Genomic DNA, 18,960 nt, shown 5'->3' on the forward strand with positions numbered 1-18,960 from the left:
TACATGCAGCCAGTCTTCCACCACGACAAGCGGTGGCAGTATTTACACTACCTGGTTTACATTTGCTCAGCCTCGGTGGCGTTCGTGTCATCTGTTGGGAACATCTTCTGCATTATCGCCGTCAATATGTGTGCTGCCTTGCACGCCTCGCTAATCTGGCTATCGCTGTTGCGGACGACCTTGTTGATGTCCATCACGGCATCGTTCAGACTCTTGTGCTTGGCCTCCATTCGTCTCACGTGGTCCTCGTAATGCTGCATGCGATTTTCAAGAGCTTGCAATCTTCGAGTCTGTCAGAATGGCTCTCGTAAGGTCTGTGTCATCTTACCTGGTGTCTGACTGTAGTGGACGAACTCGCTTCAGGGTAGATTCCAAACTGGAGAGATCACCAGAGGGATGACCGGTGGGCGCTGTTCTCGTGGACAGACCAGTACCGCGACCCTGATTGTTGCTCGATCGATTAAGCGACGACAAATAGCTAGGCTGTTTCGATCGATCCTGTTGGACAAGTCCTCGAATAGTGGTGGGCTGCGCAGGTGTGAATGCGGTGTTGTCAGCGGCCATGTGCTGAAAATCAAACGTGCCACTGTTGTGTTCCTCGAAGAGGTGTGCGTCGTCACCAAATTCCATGTATGTCGAGTTGTCTGGGAAAGCCATGCTGTCAGGATTTGCGCAACGTTCAGTCGGTGCCACGTCCACTGGGTGAGGTCCTCGAAGTCCGTCATATATAATCGTGGCACACACTTCAACATCGACCACGGATTTGCCATTGCCAGCACAACCACGAGATTGTGTTGCGAAAGCAGTGCGGAAGGTAGTGCGTCTTCTCCACTGACTACTCTCAACAATAAGTGTAGTGTTGTATCGATTGCCACCTGGAGATCTGGATTGTCCTCGTCGTTTCAAGCACTGTGAAACAGAGAATAAGCTGACTCCATGAGACGATCGTAACCACCACAATTGTACCGGAGCAGCAGCTGAAATTTTCACCACAAGTTTTCGCGGTTGAGTAACTCCCGACGAGTCAGCTATAAGAAAAGTGGCAGTCGAGCCACCCACGACTTTTCCACATCCACACATCGCCATGGTCCGCAAAGCTCGTCAAGCCTCCCATCGACGAAAAGGGATCAGCACGGTGTCCCGTGACGAGCGAGCAGCCAAAGACGAGAAAGCTCGGTATGAGCGCTTTCGGAGACGCAGATGGGGCATCATCAAGAAGATTTCAGAGTATGTGGAGAAGTTTGACGCCCAGGCGTGTGTCTTGGTGAGCGATCGCTATCAAACCCATTACTTCACATCCGGCGAGTGGGTGCGTGAGCCGGAACGGATAGTGAGTACTGCTCCCAGCACGAACCAAGGAGGTTATTGATGTCGATTGCAGCCGGGCGTCATTCGTGTCTTCGGCCCAGGTCGTCGCGACCTCAGACGTAGAGGTTCAATGAGCTCGGAGGCCAGCTATGAAACGGCAAGTGATCAGCCGGACTTGCGACTGATACAAGGATTATCGACCACGTACGCCGCATCTTTGAGTGGCTTGAGGAACGTTCTGAGCCGCATGGTCAAGACGATCGAGGCATTGCAAGTGAAGAACACCCTGGACGCATGACGAAGACTCAGCGGTGCCGTCTGTCACCTCTCTTGCACCAGGAGTCCATTGTGTTTCAGGTTGGTGGAACCATTGGCGCTTCCGCTCCAGCGAAATGGATACCATTGCTGCGATGACTCGATCTGTTCATCACAACCCCAAGCGTCGACGGCGACTTCTGCCACGATTACAATGACGACGGCTCGTCCCATTTTGCGGTGTGGATGATGACTATAGGTGCTTTCTGTATGTCTGGAGTCGAGGTGAACGATCAGCGCCACGACTGCCTCGAATGCGTTAGCCTACTCAAGATCCATCCTACCGGGCGCGAACTTAGCGCCCAACAGGTCCTTGGCGTTCTCACGCGGTACTTTTTCGGGTGCCTGGAAGTCTGGACAACGTTCGATTTCGAGGCCACAACAGAACTATGCTTTCAGGCATGTTTTCATAGTCGATAACCGATCAATTTGCAGATCGTCCTATTTCGTAGCATGTGGTGGATGTGAATACCGATGAGCAATGTGGGAAGTGATACATTTCAGTGTTTTCAAGAATTGTTTTCTAATGAATAAACCTGTGTCACCACGTCAAACTGGATTTGGTCATTTGACAGTCGTATCACGGTACATTCAACCCAATAGTTATGCAAAATGACCTCCTTTGCGAAATATTCGATTTGTAGTCACCAGTCGTGCCAGTGACGATACGCGAAAACCACGAACATCGAAAGATCATAGTGCGCGATTGACTCACACCCCTGTGAAGCTTGACAGGGCTATTTGCAATTACAGTCGAGGAGGTCGAAGCCGCCCACTATGCGGTCGTGACCATGACTTACAGTGGACCTGGTGACCATTTATAACTTCGCTTCATCAAACGAGTATCACTGGTTTAACATGATTGTGTCATCATGTGTTCCAGACTTTCGAACGAACTCATGCTGATGATCTTTCAGAGGGTAAGAATCCATCTATGCTCATCTGACAACGGCTAACGTGGAGGAAGCTGTCCCGTCGAGACTTGATCCAGACCATACAGGTTTCGCACCAATGGTACCACCTCGCCAACGTCTTCCTATACCGCGAAGTGTCTTTTCCACTATCCTGGGTGTGCCACAGATGTGTACGCCGTGACTCGCGATGGCACAAGGACGAAAGACAACGCCTCCGTGTCATCAGTGCATTGCTCGATCAAGACAAAGCCGTCCAGATTGAGCAGCTGTACATCGTTGAGCGACAATCTCCTTGCTCTTGCAGTCCCCTACCAGCGACCGTGATACATTCCGATATGTCGTGTTGCTCACGCCTGTGGTTCGTGTCGTTGTGCAATTCACTGATCAACGCACCTCGTCTTCGGACGGTCAGGTCAGTGAAGTTCTGGAGACAACGTGATGGATCCTTTTCAAGTAACATGTCTCTAGTGTGACAGTTGAACGTCTGATGCTCTCTCTGGATCCTTTGTTGCACAGGTTCAATCCATCGGAGGTCAAAGTCCTCTTACCCAAGCGGAAGTTACTGCCGTCCTTGCGAAATACACAGTACTTACCTCGTCTTCGATCAGCTCCGTTCACCAGGAGTCATTCGCTCACGGCACTACGCAGTCTCGACCTGCACTTGGATCGTGCTGACCTTGTCCAATCCATCGAACGCAATGTCCAAATCGACCTTTCAAAGCTGAAGAGCCTGGAGCGCCTGGAGGTCAGCGGCACGATGTGGAGCGACTTTGAAGATGCATTTGTTGGGTCATCCGCAAGTATCAGGAGCTGTATTCTTCGAGGGCCACTGGTCGTGGGGACACGCTCCCAGCGTTTCTTCGACCGATTCGCATCAGGTTTGACGAGCCTGTTTTGCCACGAGGTCCACTTGGTGAGTCGAGTTGACACAATCTTCCCCGAGTTGACGCTTCTCGGACTACATCACACCATTCATGCAACTGGCATCTTTCCATTCTCCCGTTCGTCGTTACGGACGGTGCTACTCGAGTTGTCCGATCTCGGGGATGTCAGTGAAGCGAATGACGTCGCAAGCGTGGCTCAAACACTGGTGAACGAAATGAAACCATCTTTGGAGACGATGTTTGTTCATAGCAATTCCATGGCGATCCTGCAAGACACGTGCGAAGCCTTGTTCCATACCGATACTCCTCTGGTCGCTGTCATGGTCGATACCTCAACCAGACCATCTTCCCAATCGGGGCACACTCTGCTCTCGAAAGACATGGCGACTACTGCCAGCGAGACATCGAATGGGACAGATCGAGCACATATCTTGGCTACCACGACTTTATCACCTGACTCCGTATCGACAAGCGCTGAAACTCTGATGCTTGATGCGACATGCTGTCAGGTAGAGCAACGTCGAAGAATGCTGAAGAGGTATGGTGTGATAAATTTGGACTTCCAGACGTACATGTCGCTGTATGGTCTTGACTTGAGTGGCTGTGCTGCACATGCTGTACACCATGATTCTGCACCCACAAGACCGAATGCTACCGTGCGCTACAAGCGTTTGTGAAGCACGAGGTAGGCGCTTCTTACCATTGGAATATTTGCTGGTTGTGTACCTTGATTGGGCTCTTGACGCAGGATAAGGAACGGAATCGAGGTTGAAAGCTCGCTGATGGTAAGATCTGCTTTGGTGCGGAAAGAGCCGGTGAGGCTTCGAGCACTTCGAAAATAAAGTTTCGAGGCAGGATGTAAGCCATATCCAACAGTGCTTTCGTCTTTAAACTGACTCTCAAGCCGTATTGGCTTGCATGAAGGAAATACATCTGAGCTTGTCCATCAGCTAATCTAGTTCTCTCTTTCTTACCTGTAGCTTATAGTATCAAATTTCAAGAACATAACCGCAAGTGTTAGTATCCATAGTCAGACGTAGTGTTCATGAAGGAAACCACGCTGAGTAGAAGTTTTACTGAAACCCTTTCTTTTCATCAGATAGAGAGATACCATGAAACGTTTGAGAGGTCCGAGTTGTCGAAAAGGCTCGTTGTATTGTGCAACTCCGGCCTCATCCAGCTTGCGTTGACTACGGTAGAAGTCGGCAAGACAGTGCTTCAAATTGAGAGTCGAGGTGTGATCAGGTCTCCGTATTTTCACTTTTCCAGCTAGTGCTCGTACATACGTCTGGATGCCTAAGCTGTGATCGATCTTGTGTAGTGGTTGCAGATGCAGTCGCTGGCCGATGAATCGACCGGACGACCATCTGGTGACGATGATCGATTCTTGTCCAACATTGAGACAGAGGCTGTCAGTAGGGAACTCATTGAGCTCGTCGTGGTTGTTTGATATCAGTAATCGTCGTGTATTGTGTGGATTGGAGAGCCACTCGTGGTATCGTGCCCAATGTCTGCTGATTGTCCAAGTTCCCCAGCTCTTCTGCGAGTACGAACTCTCTGACTGTTGACCGAAGGTCAATAGAAAGCGTTGATGCTGAGCTTGCGTTCGGCCACATGACACATGTATAGCTGCTGTTACGTCGCAGAGCATACGCGATCATCGATTAGACTGGATAGGTGGGACCGATGTCAGACGCAAGCCGAATGACCCCGTCTTCGCCTCTGTACCTGCAGAGTGTAGGCCGTCAGTCATGTGGACTCCAGATTGATTATCGACTTCTTTTCGTAAACGTCGGAGTGCCTGCTCCCCTTCGCCATACAAGACTAGCATGAAGACGTTAAAGATGTCCAGCAGGCAGTATGCTTCGTCCTCTTTCCTCTTGGTGTGACGGTTTTGGTCCACCCTATACCTCCAAGGACCAGAAACTCGGAGAAGAGTTGATCCTGGAGCGTGGCGATTGGAATCATTGTGACCTGGTGAATCTGTCGTATAAGCGTTTCCTTTGTTTCTAGAAGCGCTCTTCCCCACGAGAAGAACTCAACGCTGGTAGGTGCCGAAGACTTCTGAACTGTTCAGCCTCGATTGAACCAGCGACTACTTCGAAAGCTTGATTTCCAGATTGGTTGCGTATTGTTACCGGTGCTGCGCTTTCAAAACGAGACATCCAACACCTACATATAGCCTTTGCCTGCATTCTTGTATCGATGAAACATGGAGGTAATATCCCTCAACAGCTCGATGTGGCTGTCCTTATTGATGCAGCAAATTTCTACCCGGAAGTAGTCATATCCATCCCTTCTCGCTTCTTCCCACAAACGAATCTTCTTGTACCCCTACTTCTGCTGGCCTACATGCTTCTCGATGTCGCCACAAATCACTTACTCACTGTCACCACCCCAGGCATGTCATAGGATCGTGTATGGCGGGACGTCATCGCAATCGGCTATGTCTTTGTAAGGCTGGAGTCAGTCGAGCTGTTCCACGTCAGCAGTTGCACAGTCCCATAGTCGTACGGTTGTCACTGACCTTGTCAGATACATGGTTGAAGCTCGACGGTACGTAATTGATGGAATCACGTAGTGTTCGACCATCGATATGAGTGGACGATTGGCTAAAGAGCAGATCCCATCGAGTGCCAGGGTGCGACTTACGGGACTTTGGTTCGTCTAGCGTATTATCCAGCACATCGTGTTGGACAATGCCAGCAACGCTGCGCTCCTAGCCAATACGTTGGAGGTCGCCGATATTTGGACCACGTGACCATCATAACACGAAGAGCTGGTAGAATTCCCAAGAATTTACCTCAGAGACGACTATATTGATGCTTACTTATGTGAAAATTTCGTCTCGACCTACAGTGTCCAACTTCGACCACCTTCTGAGTGAACCATGCCCAGCACTGCAAGTTGAATGTCTTTGCGAAGACACTAGGGCTCGTGCGGTCGTACTCAGAACTTTTGAACGACTACCGAGCCTGACCAGGTACGGTCACGCCACATTCACAAGTGATCGAGCATCTCATCGAGTAGAAGTGGCAGATTCTACGGGGCCACCCTGAGTGGTGACTCGAGTGGGCAATGAATTCAGGAAATGGCTTTGTGGTCCAGAATTGATGGCGTGTGCTACATTGACACTCTTGGCCACAAGCATTAGAGCTGAAGCTGGACAAGCCAGACACTGGTTCAAGGACAATTTCAATGACTCTAATATCTAAGGTCCTGCTCTCTGGCGCATGGATCCTGGCAGTACTTGATCACAGTGTTTTCGCAACCACCCTGTAAAAGCGCTTCATTCCACCTCCCTGTTGAAACCACCAGGCCTGAAATTGCTGACCTCTTCCCATTCACAGGGAGTATCTCCGTCCGTTTACAACGAGATCTGCCATTGGCATCCCACGACGATTTATAAACAACTCTCCTGGTGGAATGGGTCGCGTTCTGCTTGTAGTGACGTTTTCTAGTGCCATACCAGAACCACAGGCATTGTGATGGACCACCAGGTAAGTACGTTTCGTTACGATGCTTGTACGGGGCAATATCTATACTAATAACACTTGAGCAAATGGTGGACTTGCAGCGCGTTTCTTGGTGGCCACGTTATTCCATGGTGGACGAGCCTGTTACTGGTCGATCGTGTGTCCATCTAGACACCGGCCAGTAGTTCACAACGGGGACAAAGAGTACCAGGGATGACCACCTCCCGTTGTTTTGCTTTTGTTGCTGTTATGCCTCAAATCCTCGTCGCTCCCTGACTCTCGTAAGAGGTAGTGGTGGCGTTATGTCCGCCTGCGTTCATCGACATTTGCTGGATCTTGTGCAGGAAGAAGGACGTTGGATCTTGACGAATCCAGGTCGCATGCACCGGGTTGCAGCCGCTTTTCGGCATGATGCTCTTACTCCTTCGATCGCCTTCTTCATCGGCCATCAGTACAAGGCTCAAGCGTTACAGACCCTCATTCCGGACCATGGTGACTTTGCCCACCACTCGCACGGCATTGCAAACTTGCTGGGTGCGAAAAAGTCACTGATCACGGACTTCCCTCTCTTGTATCTGGATTGTACACCTGGAGCGACATGTACCAGTCTGACCAGTGCATGGACCATCTGCCACGACAATGCACGGCTAACCTTAAACACAGGTACCTCCAATCTCACGAGCATAGTAGCAACGCTACACGTCAATCTCATATTCCCACTGTGTCACGTCGTATGTGTCTTTGTGGACGATTTCGTGGACGCTCGCGCATGCCAGTCGTACATCGAAAATCGGCTCCGAAAATTCGCTCAAGGTGAACCCTCACCGTGCACGCTGCAACCAAGGCTGGTGCTGGTCACTTCCAATGCCGACAACTTGTCCTCTTTGGGACAAATCGAGTCACACCAGGACTTCAGCCATGTCTTCGACAGTTTGGACATATTATGCGTCGATAAGCCGGATAGTATCCAACCTATAGCGGTCGAAGTCGCCAAATCGCTGCAGCACACCCGGCGCACGAGGTCGCAAGGTCACTTGCTCTTTTCTCTTCGGCATCTAGGCACAATACTCGACACAGCTATTACGTCCGATCTGGCACCAATCGACCTTTTCGAGATGCACCAGCCTGTTCTAGACGTGGTCCAGGACAATCGCGCTGTAGCCCATCTCCGACACGCCCTAGTCTTATATCAGACTTGTCTTGATCAGCAGGGTTTTATTGATCTGGTTGCATCAGCCCTTCTTGTGCAGTGCTATCCAAGGTCTGTTCACAGTAAGTGATCTTCTCCCTCGAAGGAATCATCCGCGATTGACATGAGACAGGATTTGCGCCAAGCATCGTCTTTGAGCGGATCGTTCGTCAGCTCATCATGCGTATGAACACGCCTGACTCGCCCGTATGTTCTGTCGATCAGCTCCACGATAAGTTCTGTCAGCTCTTTCGACGACTGAACCTGTCAGTGACACCTCATGATGTTCGTCGTAAATTACTTTTGAAACACAAGACAACTTGCACTGCTCTGCAAACGACCCAGACATGTCTGTGGTGTCTGCTCAAACCTGCTGAACGAGCTCTACGGTGTGGACACTGTTTGTGTGAGGGTTGTCTAGAAGCGTATTACAACCCTGGACATGGTGTTTACTCCTATCGGGTGGATCGTTGCTTTATTTGTGGCCTAAACGTCAACACGGTGTTAAAAGTCAAACCACCGACCGCGATGCCGTCCATCCTGAGCATTGACGGTGGTGGTGTCCGCGGCATTGCCGGGCTTGTGCTAATGAAGCGCGTTCAAGAAGCATTGGACGTCCCATGGCCGCTTTGGCGCTTCTTCGACTTCGTGGTGGGGACCAGTGTTGGTCAGTAGCGCTATCGATTACTGGTATCACGTGTGACACTGACTGAAAATCTATAGGAGGCGTCATCGCACTCGATTTGGCCATCGGTCAGCACTCTCTCGAACAGAGCATTGCTCGCTTTCTCGGATGGGTGTCCGACATATTCCCGGCGCCACCATCTGGCATGCCCGTCTGGCGTCACAAACTACGTCAATTTTGGGCATGGGTGGCTCGTGACAGTATTTACGATTCGGAACGATTGGAGAACGTCATGAAGGAAGCTTTTGGCAAGACGCAACACCTGTTTAGTGTCGAGGGTCAGCACTGGTCGGGCATCAAGCTGGGGATCATGGCGACTGAGGTGTCTCGTTCTGAGTTGCGAATCTTTACCAACTACAACGGGATTGGTCGGTGTGAAAGTGACAGCGGTAAGCCTACTGACATGACGGACTGGCAGAATGTTAAGTTTCGCACAGGCTACAAGCTCCTACGACCGCCCGTGGTTGACGAGGAACCACTCGTGTTCGAAGTGTGAGTGCTGTGCCCCTCGAGACCGAGTTCAACTAACCAACACATAGAGCTCGTGCTACCGTGGCTGCTCCTCCGTATGTTCACTGCTGGAGAGTGACTGTGTCAGGACTGATGGTGTGCAGCTATTTTCGCCCCAAGCAATTACGCGGTCACGAACCCGTCCAGGATGGCGGTCTCCGAGCAAATAATCCCAGTGAGCAAGCTCTGTGGGAGCTATCTGCTATCTGGCCTGGCCATGCCCGACCTTCCTTGGTGCTCTCTGTTGGCACAGGGTACCACGATACCCCTCCTCATAAGCTCGCCACGCAAAGTGCTTGGCGTAGTCGCGGTATGCCGCGAATTGTCCGCTCATTCATGATGTCTCCATGCCTCCACGGGCAAAACAGCTGGAAAGCCTTGCTCAACCGACTCGATCATTCCGCCCGCAAAAGCTTTATTCGTCTCAACCTCGAGTTCGAAGACGAAGAGCCAGCGCTGGATAATGCAGCTGAAATTCCATCGTTGCGAGCTCGAGCAGAATCATGCTACATTGATGTTGTCCTTTCACAGACCAGTATCTGGGCGTCGGCGTTTTTCTTTGAGTTGACGGGACGACCTCAGCTTTTCTGCGGCTATTACATCTGTCATGGAGTGATACTGTGCAAATTTGAGGACGCTCGTCAACTCCTGCGTGCCATTCGAAAAGCATATCCGTTGCATCAGCTAGCAGTGGGAACACAAGGATTGGTCGAGTTTGGTACGGCTGGGGATTACTGCGGAGAGTGCGGCTTGTTCCAGCAGCGTATCAGACTGGAGACTAAAACTCTTCTGACTCCCGTCGATGTCGCACTGCATTATGATACCCATACGAGGCGCCACTTGTCGTCCTTTCCCAACTCCATCGAATGGTTTGTAGCACGGCAGTCTGCATCGGGCGAGTTTCGGACATGGGAGTCCGTGATGCGCTGTGCTTGCAAGCGAACGTCGCGTAAGCGACGCGTGACTTGGACGTCCTCGAGCATACCGAAGAGAAGGAGATGCTATTGACCATCAGCAGGTCGTACTGTAAGTACTGGAAAATGATAGAGCACCATCAAGAAGATATAGAGTATCGAAATTTGGTATCGTTCTAGTCATATGAATAATGCTAGGTCAAATTAGGAAATAAGCGTCAAGATACATTGTCCTTGAAACAGGTCTGTAAAGGTTCCTTATCGGAATTCTACGTCATGCAATCATCGTACTAAACTATGCTCTCTTGATATGCGGTCACAGTTAGTCCACGCAGTTTCTGCTAGTAGGTGACGTGCGGCGTCAACTGATCGGATACACATCATGCAACCTTGGACGGAATCTCTGACCTTGATGCTCTTTGTAGTTCGTTGGAGCTTCTTTGTGCATGATCCATCGACTTTCGCATTCTGTCTATCATTGCTGGCTAAAACGTGTGTATGAACATGGCCAGATCTCCTTCTCATAGTGACGGCGGTGTGTTAATATCCAGGGACATGTGCAAATCTCTAATTTTCCCCATCGCTGCCATTTTTCGAAAACGATCTAACTCAATGAATTTTCGCAACCAATACTGGGAAGACATTCAGATTTAATCGTAATATAGAGGGGTGGAAACAAGAGCAACAAAGGTTCTCCCGAATATCACGTCGTCACCTTCTCTATAGATGAAGGGCATGTGCACTAACTCAGGCGCCATCGAGGGTCGGACCAGATGTCTTGTGAAGTTCTAGTCCTTGAACCTGAGCCTCCGTACGTATCAGTAAGTCTCGTAGCTCCTGGTCTAAGTGGAGGACTGATAGACGTTCATCATCGTCCTGCAGAAAACCGCTGTGCTTATATCCCTTCTTACGAGATGAATTACACAAGGGGGCCAATTCTATATCTCTAATACTTTTCATCAAATCTTTGGGCGATGTTGTCAAAGTTGCAAGCTCCGGGATTGGGTACAGACGAGCACTCTTGAGTCCTCGAATCAATTTCCCCAGCGCCAGAGCGTCACAGTCGACAACTTGGTGACACATACGACGCGGACCTTCGTACATTTCGACAAGTTTCGAAAGCGTAGAAAGAATTTTACTCAGGACACTTCGCCGTCGAGCTTGCATTGTTTCTACATCATGTCAGCATTGTCCTGCATCAACTCCAGCAGTTAACTCACCAAGGATCCAGTAGGGTAATTGTGCTTCCTGCCTGGAGGGAAACGAACAATCTGTCTCTAGAATCGCATTCCTCGTCGTGTTCTCAAGATCTGCTGTTTGATTCAGCTCAGAGCAACTATAAATCCACGACGCTAGATCATTATCGGGACCTGTAGGCAGCTTCTGTCGAAGCTCTCCATACCATATATCTGTGAAAACCTCCGTCACTTCATGAAATTCGTACTTGTCAATGAGTCTTAGAGCTTCCCACAACATTGGCCTTTCCACTTTGCGCGGTACTTTTCGGTGATGACCGTGGATGATATTGAGCAAAATCTTTAAGGCATGAATGTCATCTCCTGCAAGAGGAATCTCCGTCCATGTGTCATCAGACTCATCTTGTCCTCTCACACTGATCATACCCGCGAAAACAGGGGAAGCAAACGCAAGATGCTTTGACGGCACCTTCATACGAACTGTTCGCGTATTCTTTGCGCTCTGTGACGAAACGACTTCGTGCTGTCGTGAACTAACATTTACCGAAGAATAGTGCATGATCGCATTCGCAGTCGCGGCAGGGTCATCGTTGGCGAGGACGTCGTTCTGTAGAGTGTTATAGATTGATGTCGTCTCCACGGGTACCTCGAAGCTGATAGGAAAAATCTCTTGATGAGTCTCGACTATCAAAACGACATCTCCTGCTGGGTCGAAGACGCAAAGTTCTGAGTTTAGACACATCAGAGTTACTGGTGCGAAGCAGAATATATAGCAGACTCTTTGTGACGAGGTGTCTGGATTGATGTCTCCACTAGATCTGGAAAGGTACGAACGTAGCCTCAAGAGGTTTTACCTGTTAGAATTGAGTAATAGATCCGATAGATGAATATACTATAGAAAGCGAGTCGTGCACAGGTAGGGGTGTACATATAACTTCGGCCAATTACGAAAGCTATGGGAACTACATAGGAGATGCGTACATATATAGGGGTCAGTTGTTACATCTTGATTAATGTGATCAAAACCGATCTTACTGATCACCCCTAATCACGCTGAGCGGTCTGCAGCTCACGTGATCCATAATCCTTATCTCCCATGTGCTAGGCTCCTTCGCCTAACTTTCCTATATCTTCGCAAAAGGCCACCATGTGGTCACATAAAAACTCATCGCTGGAGTCACTGGTAGGTCGCATCTATGCACATCCAGGATATCAGTTTTTGACGGCACTTGTCAGAGATGCAGTTGCTATGCACACGTCTAGCTTGCGGTATGTGTCTATGCAGTTCCTGCGGGCAGATGACATACGGCGTCATCTGATTGGGTGTACGTCATGCAACCTTGAGGGCTCACGAGGGACAACCCTTGAGGTTCTCAGCACTATCTAGTCCCAACTTGAGGCTAAGCAGGTGGTTCAGGTAAGCCATCTAAGTGATCTTTCGGAGATCCGCAGGGTAAGCTGGTTGAGCAGCGAATTCCGTAAGCCGCCTCATTCTGCCTTGGTCTTGTGCGACATTTGTCCTGCTCTAGTCTGGCCCTACGGACGGCTGCAGCGAGAGGATGTCAATTTCTGCAAAGCGACTTGTGATTAGCCAATGATAGCGCACCACATCGCATGTGCAAGTTATCGCCGATCAGCCTGATTTGCGTTCAGATCATGCTGTCTTCTGGGTGTGTAGCTACACGGCTGGGGACGTTCGCTCTCCAATGCACCAGCAACAGGTCGAATGGTTGTTAGGTTGATCGCCCGTCGAAACGAGATATACGTTAGCCGTCATGTCAACGTTGACATTTTTTGTATTCTGCTTACTTTTGTGCAGGACAGGATATTGTATGCAAAAGGCCTTATTTCTCAAGTTGACTGTCAAGGCTTCGCATCATGGCCAACAGGGTACCTTTCAATTTCGACTTAAGCTTAGCACTACTAGCTCCATATACAGCATCAGCTGTATTCCCATCAGAAGAAGACATACGGTCTTGGAGGGTCCTTCCATATCAAACGTTCAGTAAGCCTTTCCTGAGACTGTGGGACAAATATTCTGGCAGCCAGCCGGTCAACGGAATACTAACATCAAGAGATCCGACAAAACGTCTAGACAACTATGGGAATCGCAAGAAATCCTTAGAGATTCACATCGACCATGGCAAATGGGAAAAAACACCTTTCATATCATTCACAACCTCCCCATCGGCGATTCGAGAAATTGCAAACATGAGGTCATCAAAACGAGGCGAACAGACGCTAACAGTGGTTGACCCTTGCATTCGTGTTCGACAGGGCATGCCAACTCTTGATGTGGAGGCTGAAATGAAGCGATACAACATCAGTGATCCTTACGGGGTGAATGGCCAGTACTACACTAACCACTATGTTTGTGTATGGACAGTTGCTGCAGATGAAGTCGTTGGACATTGGCAGTGGAGTAATCTTGCAAGCGACTCGAAATGGTATGATGAAATCATCATGCCAGCCGTTTCTCGAGGTCGTTCGCAATTGGCGGTCAAGCACGTCCTGCAAGCACCTTTCGGTTTGTCGGCTCTCACACGAGCCTTGACTGGGAACGACTGCCAAACTGGTTCAATACCCAGTGCTAACAGCGCTTCCAAAGTGCTAGGTACTTCTCACAATCAGTTCAAAGCCTCTTCAGACTGCGACAACGTAGCGCAAGTACGACAGCCAAACACGAAATGGTCTGTCATTCCGAGGACCACAATGTACGTGGAAAAATTGAAACTCTTGTGCCACATTCCACCAGAACTGGAATGCCACGGTTATGTTACTGAACAACTTTCAGATTCACCGTTGCGTGCCAAACTACGGTGTGTCAAATGTGGAGGTATGTTCATATCCCGATCTTGAATGTCTTGTCTAAGCTAGTGAAGAAAAGGTGAAAAGAGCCAAGGAACCAAAACCCGGACGGACGTCAGTGCTATCAATCCAGAAGCCGGCTAGCACTACAAGTTTGGACCATCATGACAGTGTCGGTCAACTTCGGCAGCTCACAAGAACTGTCTGTATGTATCATACCGGAAAGGTTGAACGAAAGGTATGTACGTATTCCTAGGGTAAACGATTCTCGCTGATGCGAATAGCATTTCACGTGCTGCAGCAAACACGTCTCATCTGAGGGGTGTGTCGGCGAGACTTCTCACACCTTTGAAGTGCTATCTCCCAAGTTTCGACAATCATGGAAGTTTTATCCAACGACTGCTACATCCAATTCACCGGCGTCGAGCCGTACTTATCCCGGAACTGTCAGTCCAGCGAGTTCAGAGGTCCTCATGAAACATACTCATCCTGTCCAAGCCATCGCCCTCGACTGTGAGATGGGCACAGCGAAATCAGGGAACACCGAACTGATACGACTTACAGCCGTCGAGTTCTTCACGTCGGAGCCACTCATCGACACTCTGGTACGACCAACCGTCCCAATGCAGCACTGTAATACACGATACTCTGGTGTTACTGCTGCAGCAATGCGTACGGCGGTGAAAGAGAAATCGTGTCTGTTCGGACGTGATGCTGCTCGTCAGGAACTCATGAAGTTCATTGACTTGAACACTGTTGTGGTGGTTCATAGAGGACAAAACGATCTTTCGGCTCTACGCTGGACTCATCCAGCAGTGATCGCTACCTTCATTCTAGAGGGGTATCATAGCGAAATGAGGGGTGGACGTTCCCTGAAGGCGCTTTGCGTTAGCCTGCTCAACATCGACATTCAGAAAGGCAAGGGTCACGACAGTCACGAAGACGCTCTTGCGTGTCGGGAGTTGGTGCACCGATGGACGAAGGTAATTCCTGACTGATGCGAGGCAGGCGGGATCACTCGGAAGAGACGAACGCCTCGGGATACGCCAGGGTCACGAAAAGAATGCAATTTGAAAAAGTAGCACAACATGGAGCATTGCTCCTGGCTGTGATGGACAAGGCATAATTCTGCGTCAGTGTCTTATAGGAAGATCCAGTTCTGCAGCAAATAGGCACGCTCAGCTTTTGCGATCGTTGCTGCGGGCTGTGCTACAGAATCCCATACTGCTGGGTAAGACTACCCTGGACGACAAGCTCATTGTATATGTCTAAGCATCGCTCTGGTAAATCTGAAAGCGTGAACGCAGCCCGTCGGCTTTCGTGGTCCCTTCGGTACTTTTGTGCATGCTTACGACTGTTATGGTGGAAGCGAAAACTTATACGAGCAGGTCTTAGGTGCTGGAAGAGGTTAGAGACGAGTGACCATCATGGGTGACGCAGAGGTCAGCCTATCACTTACTTCGATGAAAAGTCCGACCTTGATAAACGTCTGTAAGTTGCGATACCTACAAAGACTTTGGTCGTCCGATGGGTCCAGACAGATGGCACCATCTAGCATGAGCATCTCCAAGTTAGAACTCTGGAGTCTACGGAGCGTGGAATGGCTTGGAGCCCACGCCATGCTTGATCGCAGAAACAGATGCTTGAGCTCAGGTAGGTCCCGCAGGGCAGACTCCAGGATCGAAGCGAACGTCAAACTAGGAGTGTTGTCGATCGCATAGATTTCATCGTTCTCGAGACAAAGTGTGGCCAAACGTACGTTGCGAAAGGGAAATCGCGGTCCTGCTGTTATGACACGGTGCAGACCGAGGTAGCGCAGTATAGGAAGGTCAACGGACAGGTCGCTGATGAAGTGTGTTCCGAAGCAATGCAGATTTCGCAAGCATGAGGACATCCGTTCGAAAAATGGCTCTAACCGACTACTCAGTACGAGCGGACCTCTCAGCACACAAGTTGTGACGGATGTGGTTTTGCCTGTAAAGAGAGATTCGAACCCACTCCAGACGTCGCCCTCCACGCGCAAAGTGTTGAGACATGGGAGAGTTGATAGATCGACGAAGGTCGGTAGAGGTGTCGTGTTCGACGACGCGCGGCCTCTCAAGATGATGCGAAGCTCCTTGAGTCTGGGCAAGCTAGGTAACCGAAGACATTGACCTCCGAAGACAGTCAGCTCACCCATCGTTGTGGTATCCAGAGGGACTGTAGGGCGGGGAAGTAACACGCTGTCCAGTTTTAGCGCGTGCGAATATGCGTCTTTCGTTCACTTACGCCTCTAAGTGCAGTGCTTGGAGGTGACGGGCTTCAGGTAGAGTGCTTAGGACAGTACTCAGACACAACCGCCGAAATGTCATCATCCGCAGGGAGTTCGACGAAGTGCTCGCACATGTGCAGTACGGATCACGAGCCGTGATATATAGGGTCCTGATGTTTCTGGCGGCGCGAGGATTCATCAGCGCTTGCAGAAGTCGACGTCGTTGAAGCCCGGTCGTTTCGCCAACCCGTGGGGGATGGCAGTATGAGCAGCATCGCGCGACTGGGAATACCATGGTGCGGAATAGGAGATGTCTACCGGCCGAAAGCCAGCGGCGGCATACGCGTATTGCGTGGACAATGTCACCTCTTGGTACCTACAGCTGCTCAGTCATGCCTGTGGGTCTGTTCGTGTTTCTGCACAAACCTTCTCTAGGATCGAAAGCAATATCTCGTCGGGCAAGGCCTCCATGATTCTGATGTTTCACAGTAGGTGTCGAGATCTTTGGCTGGTGGCACGGATTTACTTAATCACAGCTAACGTCCAAATTCCGTGGTTGTGAATGATGTTGCCAGCCATAACCGCCCCCGAATCCCTTGGGAGAAAGAGACGACCCATGAGCCCAGCCACAATGCCACGATGCCACGATGCCACTGCTGGCGCTATCGAATGAGGTTCTGCTACGAGTCATGGAGTACGTGCTGCTTCCAGACATCAATTCGCCGTTGGCCCTATTGTGAATCGTAATGGCCACTGCCACGACGATGTCTGTTTCGGAGTTCTTGATCGTGCAGTGGATTGTTGCAACCGCCGTTTGCGTGACCTCACGAATTGGTGGATATTACAAAGACCGTTGGGCCCGTACCTACGACTTTGGCCCGATAAGCGGAACTATTGATGTTCTCCACCTAAGTGGCTCCAAACTATGCCTCAACGTGTCCCTAAGCGAAAGTACGTACGACTCCAGATCAGCCTACTACACGAAAAATCTAAAATTGGACACCTGGCAAGTGAAGGCGCATTTGGAGCGTGGGGACAGGTACTACATCACCTCGAGAAGTACGAACTGAAGTCCTTTCAAGCCACAGTTATCAGTCGCATCGGACAGGGGACTTACTGCCCACGCTTTTGGATGGTTCAAGGAGTACACTATGCATCGTGGCTACAGTTTCAGAGTCGAGATTCAGGATTCTTGTGCGCGCAGTAACCTCGCGTTATTCCGTCTCCATCTGTCAGCGATCTATCAGCCCCCTGAGAGTAGCGCTTGACGATCGCACGGAACGCTGAGGTTACACCACTCTTGCCTGCGTATGTAACCACAGGGTTCTGACGGACCTCTATACACATGATACTGACATCACAGCCAGCGACTTGTTCGACGCTTAAAGCCTTGCTGAATCATACGTCCTTGGCTGCTCAGTAGGTTTGTATACCAACCTCGTTGTCCGTGACCTGTAGCTAGCATGGATCAAGGTGCTGCTCTATCTCTGACTTACCAACTCGTTGACGCTTTGGACCAGTATGACGTTCAGCAACGAGTCACTTCGGTGTTGGGACATGAGCTGTCGAGAGTCAAAACCGAGAAGCAGATGCTCGTTAGATTTCTGAGAAACGCTCTCAAGGACGAGCAAGAGAAGGCGGGAAACTACGCTAAATCTGAAGATGAGGTGCGGCAACTCAAACAATATATCGCGGAGCTGCTACACAATTTCAAGGCCATCTACATCCATGCCTCTAGAGTACCTGACAATGATCTCGTGAGGTTCTTTGACGAAACGCTGTTGGACATGAAGAAGATCATGGCGAACTACGGGATGAGCGATGAGTTGGAGACGCACAAAAATTCTGCCTCTGAGCCTGCAAAAGGTGCTTATCTCTTCTCCAGCCAAAGTCCTGGGAAACCCTTACATGCTAGGAAACGCAACAAATCACAACGACCTGGATTGAGGGTCATCACAAAGTTCCCACTCAACACGCCTATTTACGACCTCAATACGTCAGCTGAGGTTCGGCAATCTGCTAGAAGCAGGCACCAGAGTCCGACCTGGAACACCGTTTGCGAGCAGCTTGTGGCAAGTGCACAGTAGGTATGTTATCAAAATGTTTTACCCAACTACTCACAAGGTTTAGGCAAGCAAGGTCCGTTGCTGCACATAACAGCAAACCTGACTGTGTGTGTCAGGAGGATTTCTGTGTCTGTGACGCTGGCCAGCTACGTCCACCACATTCCCAAACGCGCTTCCTGGAGACACCGCGTGGAGAAAAAGGGGAAAAGAGCCTGCTCGGTAGGTACGAACACAATCACTACCCCGAGTTATAACGACTCCTACCATCATCGAAGTAAAGAGCAGAACCAGAAAGCGCAGGGGACCGCCGGGGGGGGGGGGGGGGGGGGGGTTTAAAAAAAAAAAAAAAGTATATAAAAAATAAAACCTAAACAAAAATAGCCCAAAAAAATTTGGTTTATACCAGAATACAAGAAAAAATTTTTCGAAGAGCGGGGGCAGGGG

General features: G+C 50.0%; 7 protein-coding genes across 7 annotated transcripts; 5 read left to right on the forward strand and 2 right to left on the reverse strand.

Moving 5' to 3' along the window:
- Window positions 1-56: 56 nt before the first annotated feature.
- Window positions 57-657, reverse strand: LTR64_008733 (uncharacterized protein; the record flags this gene model as incomplete). Its single annotated transcript, XM_064903042.1, has 2 exons — window positions 57-282; window positions 329-657. 2 exons carry the CDS (start codon window positions 655-657, stop codon window positions 57-59), a joined length of 555 nt encoding a protein of 184 aa, XP_064750551.1.
- Window positions 658-1,084: 427 nt separating this feature from the next.
- LTR64_008734 (uncharacterized protein) lies at window positions 1,085-1,606 on the forward strand (the record flags this gene model as incomplete). The annotated part of the gene is made up of 2 exons (XM_064903043.1): window positions 1,085-1,330; window positions 1,382-1,606. 2 exons carry the CDS (start codon window positions 1,085-1,087, stop codon window positions 1,604-1,606), a joined length of 471 nt encoding a protein of 156 aa, XP_064750552.1.
- A 2,072-nt stretch (window positions 1,607-3,678) lies between these two features.
- On the forward strand, window positions 3,679-4,098 carry LTR64_008735 (uncharacterized protein; the record flags this gene model as incomplete). The annotated part of the gene is made up of 1 exon (XM_064903044.1): window positions 3,679-4,098. One exon carries the CDS (start codon window positions 3,679-3,681, stop codon window positions 4,096-4,098), a length of 420 nt encoding a protein of 139 aa, XP_064750553.1.
- A 3,101-nt stretch (window positions 4,099-7,199) lies between these two features.
- LTR64_008736 (uncharacterized protein) lies at window positions 7,200-10,289 on the forward strand (the record flags this gene model as incomplete). Its single annotated transcript, XM_064903045.1, has 6 exons — window positions 7,200-7,512; window positions 7,561-8,169; window positions 8,220-8,753; window positions 8,810-9,263; window positions 9,311-9,337; window positions 9,386-10,289. The coding sequence occupies 6 exons, from the start codon at window positions 7,200-7,202 to the stop codon at window positions 10,287-10,289; spliced, it is 2,841 nt and encodes a 946-aa protein (XP_064750554.1).
- A 653-nt stretch (window positions 10,290-10,942) lies between these two features.
- Window positions 10,943-12,133, reverse strand: LTR64_008737 (uncharacterized protein; the record flags this gene model as incomplete). Its single annotated transcript, XM_064903046.1, has 2 exons — window positions 10,943-11,367; window positions 11,416-12,133. 2 exons carry the CDS (start codon window positions 12,131-12,133, stop codon window positions 10,943-10,945), a joined length of 1,143 nt encoding a protein of 380 aa, XP_064750555.1.
- Window positions 12,134-14,363: 2,230 nt separating this feature from the next.
- LTR64_008738 (uncharacterized protein) lies at window positions 14,364-15,197 on the forward strand (the record flags this gene model as incomplete). The annotated part of the gene is made up of 2 exons (XM_064903047.1): window positions 14,364-14,437; window positions 14,501-15,197. The coding sequence occupies 2 exons, from the start codon at window positions 14,364-14,366 to the stop codon at window positions 15,195-15,197; spliced, it is 771 nt and encodes a 256-aa protein (XP_064750556.1).
- Window positions 15,198-17,913: 2,716 nt separating this feature from the next.
- Window positions 17,914-18,537, forward strand: LTR64_008739 (uncharacterized protein; the record flags this gene model as incomplete). Its single annotated transcript, XM_064903048.1, has 1 exon — window positions 17,914-18,537. One exon carries the CDS (start codon window positions 17,914-17,916, stop codon window positions 18,535-18,537), a length of 624 nt encoding a protein of 207 aa, XP_064750557.1.
- Between the last annotated feature and the right edge of the window lie 423 nt (window positions 18,538-18,960).

The sequence above is a fragment of the Lithohypha guttulata genome (genome assembly GCF_036872675.1).
Source record: "Lithohypha guttulata strain CCFEE 5908 chromosome Unknown scaffold_12, whole genome shotgun sequence".
Lineage (NCBI taxonomy): Eukaryota > Fungi > Ascomycota > Eurotiomycetes > Chaetothyriales > Trichomeriaceae > Lithohypha > Lithohypha guttulata.